This window comes from Simochromis diagramma, unplaced genomic scaffold (genome assembly GCF_900408965.1).
Source record: "Simochromis diagramma unplaced genomic scaffold, fSimDia1.1 OVJJ01000685.1, whole genome shotgun sequence".
In the NCBI taxonomy this organism is placed as follows: domain Eukaryota; kingdom Metazoa; phylum Chordata; class Actinopteri; order Cichliformes; family Cichlidae; genus Simochromis; species Simochromis diagramma.
The window spans coordinates 2,969,105-2,981,991 of NW_024387477.1; the positions used below are offsets into that span (position 1 = coordinate 2,969,105).

At 41.7% G+C, this 12,887-nt stretch overlaps 1 protein-coding gene across 2 annotated transcripts in view; it reads right to left on the reverse strand.

The window, feature by feature from the left end:
- Positions 1–876: 876 nt before the first annotated feature.
- Positions 877–12,887, reverse strand: part of psd2 (pleckstrin and Sec7 domain containing 2) — a 35,613-nt gene continuing 23,602 nt past the window's right edge. The window contains exons 4-15 of one of the 2 annotated variants that reach the window (XM_040016604.1): positions 9,739–9,927; positions 9,237–9,317; positions 8,411–8,538; positions 7,987–8,045; positions 6,220–6,309; positions 6,005–6,048; positions 5,689–5,879; positions 5,523–5,593; positions 4,920–5,077; positions 4,224–4,368; positions 3,841–3,984; positions 877–3,554 (exon numbers count right to left, since the gene is read on the reverse strand). In XM_040016604.1, the coding sequence (XP_039872538.1) occupies positions 3,324–3,554; positions 3,841–3,984; positions 4,224–4,368; positions 4,920–5,077; positions 5,523–5,593; positions 5,689–5,879; positions 6,005–6,048; positions 6,220–6,309; positions 7,987–8,045; positions 8,411–8,538; positions 9,237–9,317; positions 9,739–9,927 (1,531 nt within the window). In that variant the 3' untranslated portion in view covers positions 877–3,323. The remainder of the gene's footprint in view (positions 3,555–3,840; positions 3,985–4,223; positions 4,369–4,919; positions 5,078–5,522; positions 5,594–5,688; positions 5,880–6,004; positions 6,049–6,219; positions 6,310–7,986; positions 8,046–8,410; positions 8,539–9,236; positions 9,318–9,738; positions 9,928–12,887) is intronic. The other variant, XM_040016605.1, reaches the window with a different exon arrangement.

Sequence of the window (12,887 nt, forward strand, 5' to 3'; positions counted from 1 at the left end):
CAACATTAAAGGATGGACCGATTCTCCCTTGGTGTTGCAAATATTTCATCATCATACTCTTTAGTACCAACTGAGCATGCTTTAAACACCACAGCCTACTTGAGTATTGCTAGTGACCATGTCCTTCCCTTTATGACCACAGTGCACCGATCTTCTGATAAAGCTTCATGTCACAAAGCTTAAATCATCTCAAAGAGGTTTCTTGAACATGACAATGAGTTTACTGTACTGAGATGTGGGATGTAGGAGATTCACGTCATGGATAAATAGCTAAAAAATCTGAAGCAACTTTATTAGGCGCCAAAATCTTTGAGGAGTGTCTCCAGCACCTTTGTGTTTTGAAGGAAAATAAAAGGGAGGGTCGAACCTAATAAAGTGGCCAATGAGGGTTTACGATAAATGTGCTCCACAATGGGTAAATGTGCAACTTAACAACTGACAGTTTAACTGCAAGGCAACACATTTTTGCAGCAACTTTCAAACAAGTGCACTGACCTGTGGAGGAAAGTGGGCGTAGTTGTAAACAGGAGACATTTAAAAGCATTACACAGTAATAGTCATGTCTGCAGAATGTCAAAGAAATTAAAAAACACAAACACAAATTAAAACTTAAAACACAAATTAAAAAACTGGCACGGATTTTTTTTTTTTTTTTAGCTTTTCATTGTTTTAGTCTTGACAGTTTTATAAATTACAACCACAATCAATCTGTATAAAAGCTTACTTTATGAAGCACAGACTAAATATTCAGTAAATATGTCCTTTACATAGTATGAGCATCCTGTCAGAAAAGTTCAGATATACAAACAAAACAAACAAAAAGAAAAATCCAATCCTGACATCAAAGTGCCGAAGTTGTCTTTTTTTTTTTTTTTGCTTAAATAAAACATAACAATCAACTATTTTTTTCCACAACCCTATATTACAGCACAGGCCTAACCTAGAACATTGGGAAACAATGGTTAGCACAACAGCCAAAGTGACTATAAGGGGAAGTCTCCCTGTAAGAAAGCAGGTATTTATCCTAACAATACAGCTTTAGAAAAAGTACTTCCTCTCTGAAAGCTCCGCTCCTGTTTCAGCGTTTTGGTCTGTACAAGAATCAGGTTCCAGGATTCCAGCTGTGATTCCAGATTTCCAGCAAAGTCCCAAAAGGATCTCAGATCCCATCAGTCACTATTAATACAATGTACGTAGCAACAGAAGCAATGTGTCCGGAGCCAAAGATATAATTGTTCCTCCCATCAACCCTGGTTATGTCTACATGCTTCTGAGTCACACTGTGTTTGTGTGAGGGGGGCGCTGAACTCACTGATCTACAGTTGTGTCATTACATAACAAATCACACAGAAAGAGAACGTGTGTATGTGTGTGTGTGTGTGTTTGGGGGATATAGGATCAATTGAGGTGCTCACAGAGAGCGATACCACCATATGTCCTTTTCCCACAACCTTACACAAGTCCTCCTTCCAGAAGAATCGGCCTCATTATGTTGTTTTCCTCAGTTTGGAGTAATGTGTGCTGGATGTCCATTTTGCCTGTTCTTGGCTGGCAGAGACGGTCGTACTAAGTAAACCAAACCAGTCTCTTCTAAGAAAACAAGTCTCTCCTCCATCAGCTCCTTCTCACCCATGTGGAGGGTGTTTTGATCGCTACTTTGCTGGTGGAGTTGTTTTGCCGCCGTTCCCCTCTCCTATCCAGCATGCTGTCAGCCTACCTGAATTTAGCCCACTACGCTAGAGCAGTCCTGCTGCTATGCTCTGCTGTCAGCCAGCCTCCATCTGAAATCGGTCAGGGCCTGCTTTCCCAAAAACATCTTCATCTAATAAGAAGCTTGGCAACAGAAAGTCAAATTCCCAAAATTATAACAGGGCAAACGACGCTGCGATAGGTCCATGTAGCATGTTATAAATCAGAGCAGAGATCAGTCAGACTTAAAAACACGTTTTATCACGTGGCTGGCTTTGTCCTGAAGATGCTTTTGAGAGATCCAGGCCTGACTGTGCCGGCAGTGCTATTCAGCAGAAGGCCGTTGGCTTGTTTTCTCTCAATGTGCTCAACAAAATCTTTATACAAATAACATGACCCTGCTATATTTACTTCTTCCTGTCGCCTACAAGTTCAAATTCTTAACTGGAGCCACTTTCAAAAGCACGCCAATGCACACGCGTACACACACATGCATGTGCACACACCAGCCCACCCACACTTTCCTGTTCAGCCCTTCAGTCTTCAGAAACCTCACGCCCAACCATATATTGTTACATATGAGTTCTGGCAGCTCAGTTTACTCAGTCATGGTACAGAAAGAGCAGTAAGTGGATAACATGGCACAGTGCTTTTGCCCTCTCCAGAAACATACAGTTAAACACAGGTTAGTATTAGAGGGGGGAAGCGGCAGCTCAAAAATCACAGGAACACATGTTTGATCTCTGACAAGTAACAGTATTCTTTAAATCCCTCAACAGCTAGTGCCGAGGTGCCCTTGAGTAAGGCACTCAACCTCCAGTTCCTCCGGTGGAGCAGCTCAGTGAACAGTTTAAACTATGGTTCCTCTTGGCAGCTCCTGCTCACATGTGAATGTATGTAAATGTGTGAATGTTGAGAGGGGAACCCTTGCTGGGGTGAATAAAGGTTAAATAAATAAATAAATATGCTATACAGGAATCTGATCCTCCTGAGTTCTTCTCCGTGTTCCTATATCTCCGGGACAGATATGTTGCATCTTCAGACACCATTCTCCAACAATATTGTAGGTCCATAAAGCACACAGTCTTGTGAGTGGCCGAGTGTGTAAACGCGAGTTGAAGTAAAGCCAAAATGCTACAGTAGTACCATCTGTACTATGTCCATCTCAATCACTGCTTGACTCCCAGGCTGCGGAGCAAGGCAAAGGAAACCAGTCTGTGTCTGTGCAGTCTTATATCGACAGGTTATAAACTACTGCAGCTCACAACTAAAAAACACATTTCAACTAAAGACAACTCTTCACTCTGAGTTCAAAAATTAATACTGACGATGCTGCTATAAATAGTGATCACAGTTATGATCGTTGTAATGTGCAATAACAAAAGTTAAAAGAACTGAGGTTTGGCAGGGTCGCTTGTGGTGGGGTATCAAGCGCACGCTCTTCTTATCTATTGCTCATTACAGGAACTTATCATCACGGTTGATAAATTCTGGGAAGGATAGTGATGGCTTACTAAAGAATGGAGCACAATAAATAAAATGCTAACAGCAAATCCGAGAAGGACTTGTAGGATTTAACTAGTTTGGCTTGAAGAGATGCTGCTTTGAGGGCTGTGGCATTTGGTCTTCTTTCCTCAGCTCCTCTTTCCTGGGATGTCGCATCCAGTTGCCCTCCCGTTCAGGCCACCGTGCGCCTGACTGATGGACGGCGAGGACTGCGTCTTGCGGAGGTGGCACTCTCGGCCGGCCAGACCGCCCTCCATGATCAGGCCGCCCATCACGCTGGCCTCAATCTTCTCAAGGTCATCCGTCTCTGTGCGTATTTTAGCCTGCAGGAGGCTGATGTATGTCTCATACCGAGTCTTCTGCTCAGAGAGGGGCGTGGAGGGAGAGATGTGTTTTTGAAGACAAAAAGACCAAAGGACAATTAATCGAGAGTCAAACAGAAGAGACCAATAACACAATTTGCCAAAAAAACAGGTTGTCTACCCCAGCTTTTAATACCAAGGGTAAATAAAGTGACCCTTGACTCTAAAAATAATACAGCAGACATGTTCCTCTGTCATAATTCGTGGTCTATTAGCTGTTTATCAGTTAAAAAAAGAAAATTAAAAACAGAGAAATTAACAAAAAGCAGCACAAAGAATTTACCTCGTATGCGAGGTAGTGCTCTTTGAGCCGGTACTCCTCCCACTCTCTGCTTTTTGGGTCAGCTGAGGGCAGATTTTTCCGGTGTTCTTCCAGCTCCAGGCTCATCTGCTTCAGCTTGTTCTCGTGACTCAGCAGCTGGTCCTCCTGCACCAATCACAGCGCAAACAGATGCCAGAGGACCCCAAAACAGCCAATCAGATGTAAGCAGATACAAATAGCATATGTAAAATGTGCATGCTGCTGAAATAGACTGTGTGGTATATGCAATTAGTACTGGATGCTGAATGCTGACATTGGTGTATAATGTTTCTTGTGGGATGCAAGAGAAGGAAGCTTGTGTTTCTAATGCGTGCCACCATCTGTGCATGTGCTTGAGTGCGGACCTGGTTCAGTCGGGTGGATGAGGACGGCAGGATGGGCCGACAGAATTTCTTCATGGAGCCGATAGCAGCAGGGAAGGCTGGGGCAGAAAACAGCGCCGCCACCAGGTTAATCCGGAAGATCCAAGACATCATCTCCTCCTCACTCCTGGAGAGAGACAGAAACAAAGACAGAGAACCAATTCATTCAAGTTTTAATGGTGGTATGTTTCATTTTAGCAGGAAAATTATGACAGCAACCGAGCAATTAAAATCATATCAAACATCCAACTAGTTATACTAAACACCTACATTTTCAATTGAAAGCTTTTAAGATTTCAAATCTAAATGACAAATCCAACACAGAAACAGTTCTGAAGTCATTCGACACAATAATAGTGTAATCAGTGTTTTGAGGCATGCTGAATATCAAATGAGAGATAGTGCCTTCCATTATCGGATTATTAGTAGGTACTCCTTTTTTAGCACCTTAAACCACCATAGAAATTCTTCTTAAGAGCAGGGCTATTTACAGATTATTCATAGATCATTATGCACCACACACCCTTCTCCTCTACACCTGCGTATCCTCTTAAAACATTCATTCTCAAGCCGAAGTAACATGGTTTCATCAAAAATAATGCAAAATTAAAACTTGAAAAAAAAAAGTTGTAAAATTTCGAAACCTAAAATTTTACTGTTTAAGGACAGATAACTTACGGTGCCTGCAGCAGAAAGACTCTCCAGTCTGAGGTTTTGAGCTTCAGTACGTAGGCTCTCTTGCTGTAGTCGGTGGCACGAGTAGCTAAAGCGTGGTGGATCCGCACTGCGTTCTTCAGGTCCACCTCTGAAATGTCGGTATCTGGCTTGTACTCATCCTGGGTAAGTAACAAGAATAAAAGGAAACTGTTGCACGTATCGATGGTGTCCAGATCACTACATTCAGGTTGACACCAGAGTAAAATCACCTTCATACCATCACCTGAAATTAAAAATATTATCCTGATGACAAGAAATAGAAGCTAATTCATTTAACCTTATGGGCTGTTAGTAAAGTCTTCCCGCCAGCAGGGGGAGACAAACACACACTTACACAGACCAGCCTCATTTCCTCTGTTAATGCCTTTTCTATCTCCCTCCCTTTCTGGCACACACACACACACACACACACACACACACACACACACACACACACACACACACACACACACACACACACACACACACACACACACACACAGAGCACAGAAGCTCACAGCATCCACCACTGCAGTGACAGCAGTGTGTTTCTATGGTAACAGAGCAGAGGACGAGATGCGGTACCTTCTGGAGATATAAGATCATCCCTTTCAGAACTGCATAGAACTTCTTCCATCCTCGGCGACCCCTTGGAGCTAGGAGAAAAAACACAAAGAAAGCTCTTGCTTTATTACTATTTTTCTTTATCATAAAGGATTTGCTAACTTGAGTCAAAAATGTGTGTACTCACTGCGTTTGCCATCCATGTCGGCGTGGCTTTTCCGGGTCAGCACACCATGCTTGTAGGTGACGGCATTTAGGAGAATGGGAATGGCAATGAAAGGGTTACTGCCGTCCGTTACCCTAGCAACACGTTTACTCCCGCCCTCACATTGCTCCTCCACCAGTTCTGACAGACTCTTCCTCAGCTCCTCCTCCTCACTGCACACACACACACACACACACACACACACAAACACATTGAGATGTATTCAAGTGCACTTACTTCAAAAAACTTGCATACTACAAATACTTATCCTTTTGATGGGCACAGAACACATACTCACACTGCCCACTCAAGCTTCTCGTTCTTGATCGAGTTATACAAAACCTGTGCAGGCAACAAAAGAGGGGACTTGTGAACATTTTCTTTAAAAAAAAATAGACTACAGGGTTGGAATGACAACACAAACTTTAGTCTGTGGCTGAGAATAAATGAATAAATAACAATCAAGCTGACTCAGTCTCCTGTTGCTGTGCTACTTCAGGACGAGATCTGTACCTTTAATAAATCTTTGGGAAAGTCTTTGCTGTTGTTGAGACCTTCTAGATTACTGATAAACTGCTGACAGGACATCTTCTTCCCAATGTTCTGAGGAGAGGAGAACACACCAAGAGACAGAGAGAAATGAACAAACAACAATTTGATGATTTTTGGGGGGGGCATGTGTATGAAAAGATTTTTTAAAAATATATTATTATTATTATTATTTTAAAGAAACTGGTGCTTTACACCGAGTTTTATCGACTCCAATGTCAATGCAGCTTAGATTCTGTCCACTGGGTGGCAGTGTTATACAGCTGAGGTACTACCGCAGTAGTAGTGCCTATATTAGAACATATCAAGCACACCTTTTACCAGCGTTTTGACCTCTAATCACGATGCCTCATTATGATTAGAAGGGAGATGTTTCTAACCTGAATAGACACAGAAGTGGAAATAAAACTGATCTGAAACTGATGTGATTCACACATTCCTCCAGGGAGGCTACATAGCAGGCAAGACAGCCCAGTTCCCTTTTCCAGCGAAAACAGAAATTATTCAGGATGTGATCTGACAGGCAGTGGAAAATGTTTTATTCTCTCTTTACTGGTATGATCCACTAATGGTCACAAGAAGATAATACTCTTACAACTTCACTGAATGATCAGTTTTCATTTAAGCAGCATAAATACCAACCAAACTTAGGTATTTAAATACTTTTGTCTCACTGAACGAAAGTATCTAAATACCTACATTTTAAAAATATGACTTCAATTCCATTGTCGGCTGACAAAAGGAGGAGCATTTGTGAACGAGATGAGTGTTAGTACTGTACGTATACTTACCACCTGCAGGGGCAGAGACAGACCAGGGGACCAGATATGGTTAGCAGAGGATGGATTTGAAAAGGAGGGAAAGAGATTGAGAAAAGAGAGGATTTTAATTAGAGAAGGCCTATTAAGTAAAACTACTATTAGCAGGAGGGTGAAGAAAAGCAAAGCAAAAAGCCTATGATGGATCATGTTATGCAGACCACAGTGTCCCTGTTTTTAGAAGGGAACAGACGAGACTACAGGAGGAGAGGAGAGACAGAAACAGGTCAGAAACTAGGCCGGGGAGGGGAGAGAGAAGCTGGGACAAAAGCACAGACAGAGAAGGGAAAGAAGAAGAACTATACCTAAAAGAGGACATAGATAAAGACATGGCATTGCTGACAAAGGCCTGTATTTACACTCTGTTGTCTAATTCAGTTTTCAGTCCTGTGAGGTAAGACCTGAATGTCAACAACCTACATGTTTTGGGGACTCCAGACTCATTTAAAAAAAAGTCCCTGCCGGAGGTCCACTTTGGCTATGTTTGTATCTTCCTGAAAATCACCTTTCACTGATAATTACATTTATCTTTGATCTGGATGGGTCGATAATACTGCCTTTGGGAGGTGAAGGACAAGAAATCTTTCACTGTCAAAGCAAATGTGAAAGCTATTTAGCGAACGTCAGCTAGTTTATCTAACTTTGATGCATTCATTAGTGTCAGGGTCACTGTAGTCAGTGTTCTAAGGCAGCAGCAACAAACAAGTAACACTTTAGTTAGCGTTCCTTGTTCTGAAGGGACTGAACAACTAACCAACATTTTGTTAAAGCTAAGCTTGCAAAAACAACAGGTAGATAGCAGACCTCACAGGTGGGCTTTCTATAGCAATATGAAGTCACATGAAGAGCGATTTAGACAAATGAAAGGTTGTTAATTCTGGGAATCAGAATGTCAGAGAAATACAATACATACATGTCCATGCAGATCTGTGTTGAGCAGCATGAGGGCGCAGGTCAATGTGTGGGCTCCATCTGTAAAGGGACAGTACACATGGCTGAGGTCCGCTAAATGTCACACCACTTCTTTCTAAGCACACACACACTCATATAAAAACAATAGTGTACAAAATCAATGTACATACAATTTTTCAGCACACGTCTGCAGTGCTGCACAAAATATACACACTCAAATAATATCATCTGGTGCTATAAAGTGATTTGCAATAGTTACATTTTAAGAATTGAAATGCACCAGCTTCATCACTGCAATGCAAAACTATGGGCCATGGACATTTAGTCAACTGTTTTCTACATGGACACCAACAACAGCGATTTTTTTTTGTCTTTTTTCACTTTCTGATTATAATACTGTTACCCTTGATTATCTTTATCATCACCTTCACAGCTCTGACCTTCAGAGGTGGGTGTCTGGGGGTTACAGTGGCAATAGCGTCTGGAGAAATGGACAAGGACCCGCTCTCTCTCCTGGGTTTCGCCCATCAGTGGAAAGGCCTTTAAGAAGTTCCTGCCACACATGAACAACCTTATGAAACATTTTTCTCAAAAAAACCCAAAACTGCAACAGTTAGTCCTGCTTTTTAAAACTCAGGTCATTGTGGCATAGTGCAGTATGGTACAGGTTCCACATCTAAACTGTAAATAAATCAGAGGGGATCAGAGTGTCAAAATCACTGATTGATTTGTCAACTGACACTTTTGTTAAACAACAAAAGCATATTATTATCACAGATCTGAGCATTTTCTGTTTTTGTTAACTGTGCTAAATTTAAAGTTATTATTCTAGGGAAGCCATCTTGGTAGCTGACATCTTTTTTTCAGATTTAGATATAGATGATGCATCTAAAAAATATTTTTTCAGAATTCATCACTTTGGCTGAATGTACTTTGAAGATCCAGAATATGTAAAGATCCCAACAGTACCAAAATGAATGCAGGATGTCACTTTTCATCAGCATTGTTCACTCAACTGAAAGTCCTGCACTGAAGGCAGCAGTCTGAGACAGCAACATGTCAGATACAAGACCGTGATGTACTCTGCAGCTGTCAGCTACACCAGCTAACTGTACTGAGCACGACAGCTTGATTAACACAAAGCTAATGTGTTGTGAAGAGGGAATGTGAAGAACACACACAGCCTAGGTGCATGCACTAATAGCTCTACCATCACACATTCATCACCTGCCAGTGCTGAGTGGGCATTACCTCAGGGCGCGATCCAGCGACAAGCCAGAGAAATCAAAGAAGCTCAGGTACTCTGATGCCACCATCTGGCTGAACTCATTACTGCAGGGAGACAGAAAGCACATCAACAAATGTTATATAAATGTTTGATAACACTATGTTACAGCCACGACTAAGGGTGTAACTCCCCTGTGATTAAACGGAACTTCATTATATTTTATTTCAAATTACAATACAGTTATATTTACCTACAAAACAGTTAAAACCTGACTTGTTGCGCCCTTATTTTTGTGTGCCTACTGGGAAATATTTATAGATAATGGATACACATTCAGATATGAATACACATTGAGGAGTGTTTAATGAAACTTTTTTCTGTTTTGTTTGTTTGTTTGATTTTTACATCCATCATCTTTGTGTCTCGTGGATATGGAACACTTGTGGCAAGCCCACAAACCTCCCTGTATTGGACCATCACACCAGAGTGTGTGTGCCTGTGTTAACTGTCTGTATGCGTGCTCACTTCTTGCCCAGGTGTCTGGCCACATCGCAGCGTTTGAAGCCCTCGAGGTGATAGAGGCGCTTGGCAAGCCTCTTCGCAGCCTCACAGTCAGCTCGGCAGCCATTGGCCAGAGTATCTGTGCTCCCGTGTTCCAGACTGCCCAAATCACACTCATCTGAGTCAGACAGCACGTCTGTGAGGTTGGCATCGCTGAGGAGGAGAACACACACACACATGTAAAAACAAACACACAGTCGCACACACAAGCAGGTACCCAGGGTAATGAATGGAACGCATGCCCATTATGGACACCCACTCACTCACAGCTAAACAGAAAAAGCTCAACTGTGAAGCATAAAACTCAATTACATAAACATATGCTCACATGCACAGAAAAACAAGTCAAATGAGGCTCAAATGACTTGTTATGGCAGTGACCCACTTTCACTGTCACTTAATGTCCTACTTTGATGCAGTGGATATGATGGCTGATTATACAGCTGAAGCTGATTTCACCTGCCCCAATCTCCTCTAAAAAGCCCCACTAATCTCAGACCGTGGACCACTAAGATAATTAGAATTAAAGGGCTATAACATAAAGAAAACCCTTTAATTCTACCCTTCTATTTTGGGAAAATGCAGCTGGGAAGTTAGTAAAGTAAGCTTCGCAGAAGTGACCAAGTAATGCTCTTTCCCTGGCCTCGATGGTAGCTTTCCCCAAACACCCAAATGTGCTAGTTAAACGCCCTTTGCAACCTCCTTGTCTATCAGTCAAATGTCTATTCCAGCTGTGAATGAGTCTGTGTGAGAGTATGAAACAAGGAGTTTATGCCAAAAACAGAATGCACTTAGTCACCCCTGCAGGAGTAATAAAGGTGAAGAACAGATAAAGTGAGTGTTAAGAACACGACAGAACGTGCTGTTTTCAGCGCAAAGTAATAACTTGCACAGGCTGAATCGATGACAGATTTCCAACACTATGCACCATGGTAACAATACATGGTAATGTTTCAAACTGAAATGTGTTAACCGTTGCTGGAATATACCATTTTATAAGCAGCCTGAACTGATTATTAAGCTCTTTTCTATTTCACCCAAGTGAGTTACTCATTTAAGCTTACGCTTAAATATAAAAAAAAAAATTAATAAATAAATGAATCATACTTTCAGCCAGTAAAAGCCTAAGTAGAAGGATGTAAAACCACTGCAGGGGAAAGCATGCTCAACAGGCCTAAAGCTGCATAAATATCATTCATGCTCTGATCCTAGTGATCTAACACAAATTTGATGTTTATATGAATAAAGTCAACTTCATTCAATTTATTAGAAGTTCCACAAGTATTGTTCAGGATCGATATAAATGGAATACATTTGACAGGGGTGGACGGGCATAAAAGCTTTTAGCCTAGTGATTTAGCACTGTACATTAAATTGGGGGAAGTAAAAACTTTTAATCTTTATATACCTTTTATATAACCAGGAAATGGAGTTCTTCAGATTTAGAATCTCTTGGGCAAGAGCTTCCTGGCCAACACAGAAACATTAACCTATGATTAACCTAACATGTTTTTGATTGCAGGGGAACCCAGAGCTGACAGACTGAACAGAGAAGGCCCATGCACAGGTTGAGACATAGGACCTTCTTGCTGTGGGTAAACAGTGCTAACTTGCTTAGCCATCATGTTGCAACAAAATGATTTTAAAAAACTGACACAGCAGCAGGAGCTGATGTTCTGACTTTTTAATCACTAGTATGGGTCATGCTTCAGAAAGACACTAAATTATACATTTTGCAAAATGAAACTTAAAAGCATCTTTCATCAGACCCTCCCTGTCTGGCAAACGCAGACATCTTTCAAACACTGCACTGTCCAGCTTGTAAAACAGGATTTGGCGTTACAGAGTTTTACCCTGAGGACATCAGCAGGTTTCTGAGGCTTTCAGTCACAGAAGACACTACATGACTTCTAAGTAGCACCATGACAGCTAGGCTGAGTCTCATGCTACAGTTGGCAACCTTTAATAAATAAGGGCATTACTGCAGGCTGTGATGAAGGCTACTGGGGGCTGAAGGAGAGTTTAACAGTCTGTTTATTCAAACAAAAGGCCCCACATGCTCTGTGGCTGTTAAACTGTTGTAAAGACAGCATAGATAATCAATGCAGAGTATTAATTAGTGCCCTGCTTATGTATTTATGACTTACTGTGGCAGCTTGACTGATGTTGTATCCACTGTGCTGCACTGCACTACATACTTTGCACACTGTTATGCACGCCAGAGTCAATCAGTGGGAAGCTGTGTAGCCTTTTTACTGGCATCTTAATAAACAGTGAGGATTGTTTTTGATTCCAAGTCATTTCTGTGACTTCTGTGTGTCGATAGAGACTTGACATTTCTCCACATGTGATGTGCACGTCTGTAAGGCACTTGCTCCATTCAGACCCCACAGGCAAAGTATTGGTTAAAAGACAGCATAACGTCCATCCATGACAAAAACAAACAAACAAAAAAAGCAAATGGAAATGATACACCACTCGCATGTTGTTTACCAGCACCCTGATGACAAATGAGTACACGCATTCACCTCCGTCAGTCTCAGCAGCATTTCTTCATTTCCTGCTGGTCTCTGCATCCATGATGCACCGCCAGCAGCCCCAACAGATGATTCAGATGTCTTTGCATAATGTGATCAGCCCAATTTCATTACCCTCGTAAATTCAATACATTAGGCACTGCTGTCGTAAAGGATTAGTTGGTTACTATGGATACAGCGGAAGCTAAGTGTCCCACGCTACAGGAAGAAGAATGAAAGTGGACAAAAATCAAAAGCTACAGGCAAATTCACAAATGACTAGTTTCCATAGCTAAGACTCAGTCCCCTGACTTCACGCACTGTTTAGCTGACTGTGTGCTACACCCATACAGCTCAGTACCACAAAGGACTCTGATTTCCCTGCTCCAGGCAAGGATCCACTTTCATGTCTTGGCTGATTTATTAATCTCATAGACTCATCATCTGGCCCTTGATCTGCTGGGGCCAATTTGCCTTGGTAGCAACAGACTATTACCCCCATAAACAGAGTACCCAGAGTCACAGGATACATAAACTTCTTAACCACCAAGAGTTGGGTCATACAAACTTCTCCAACTTATCATAGCAAAGCATCAC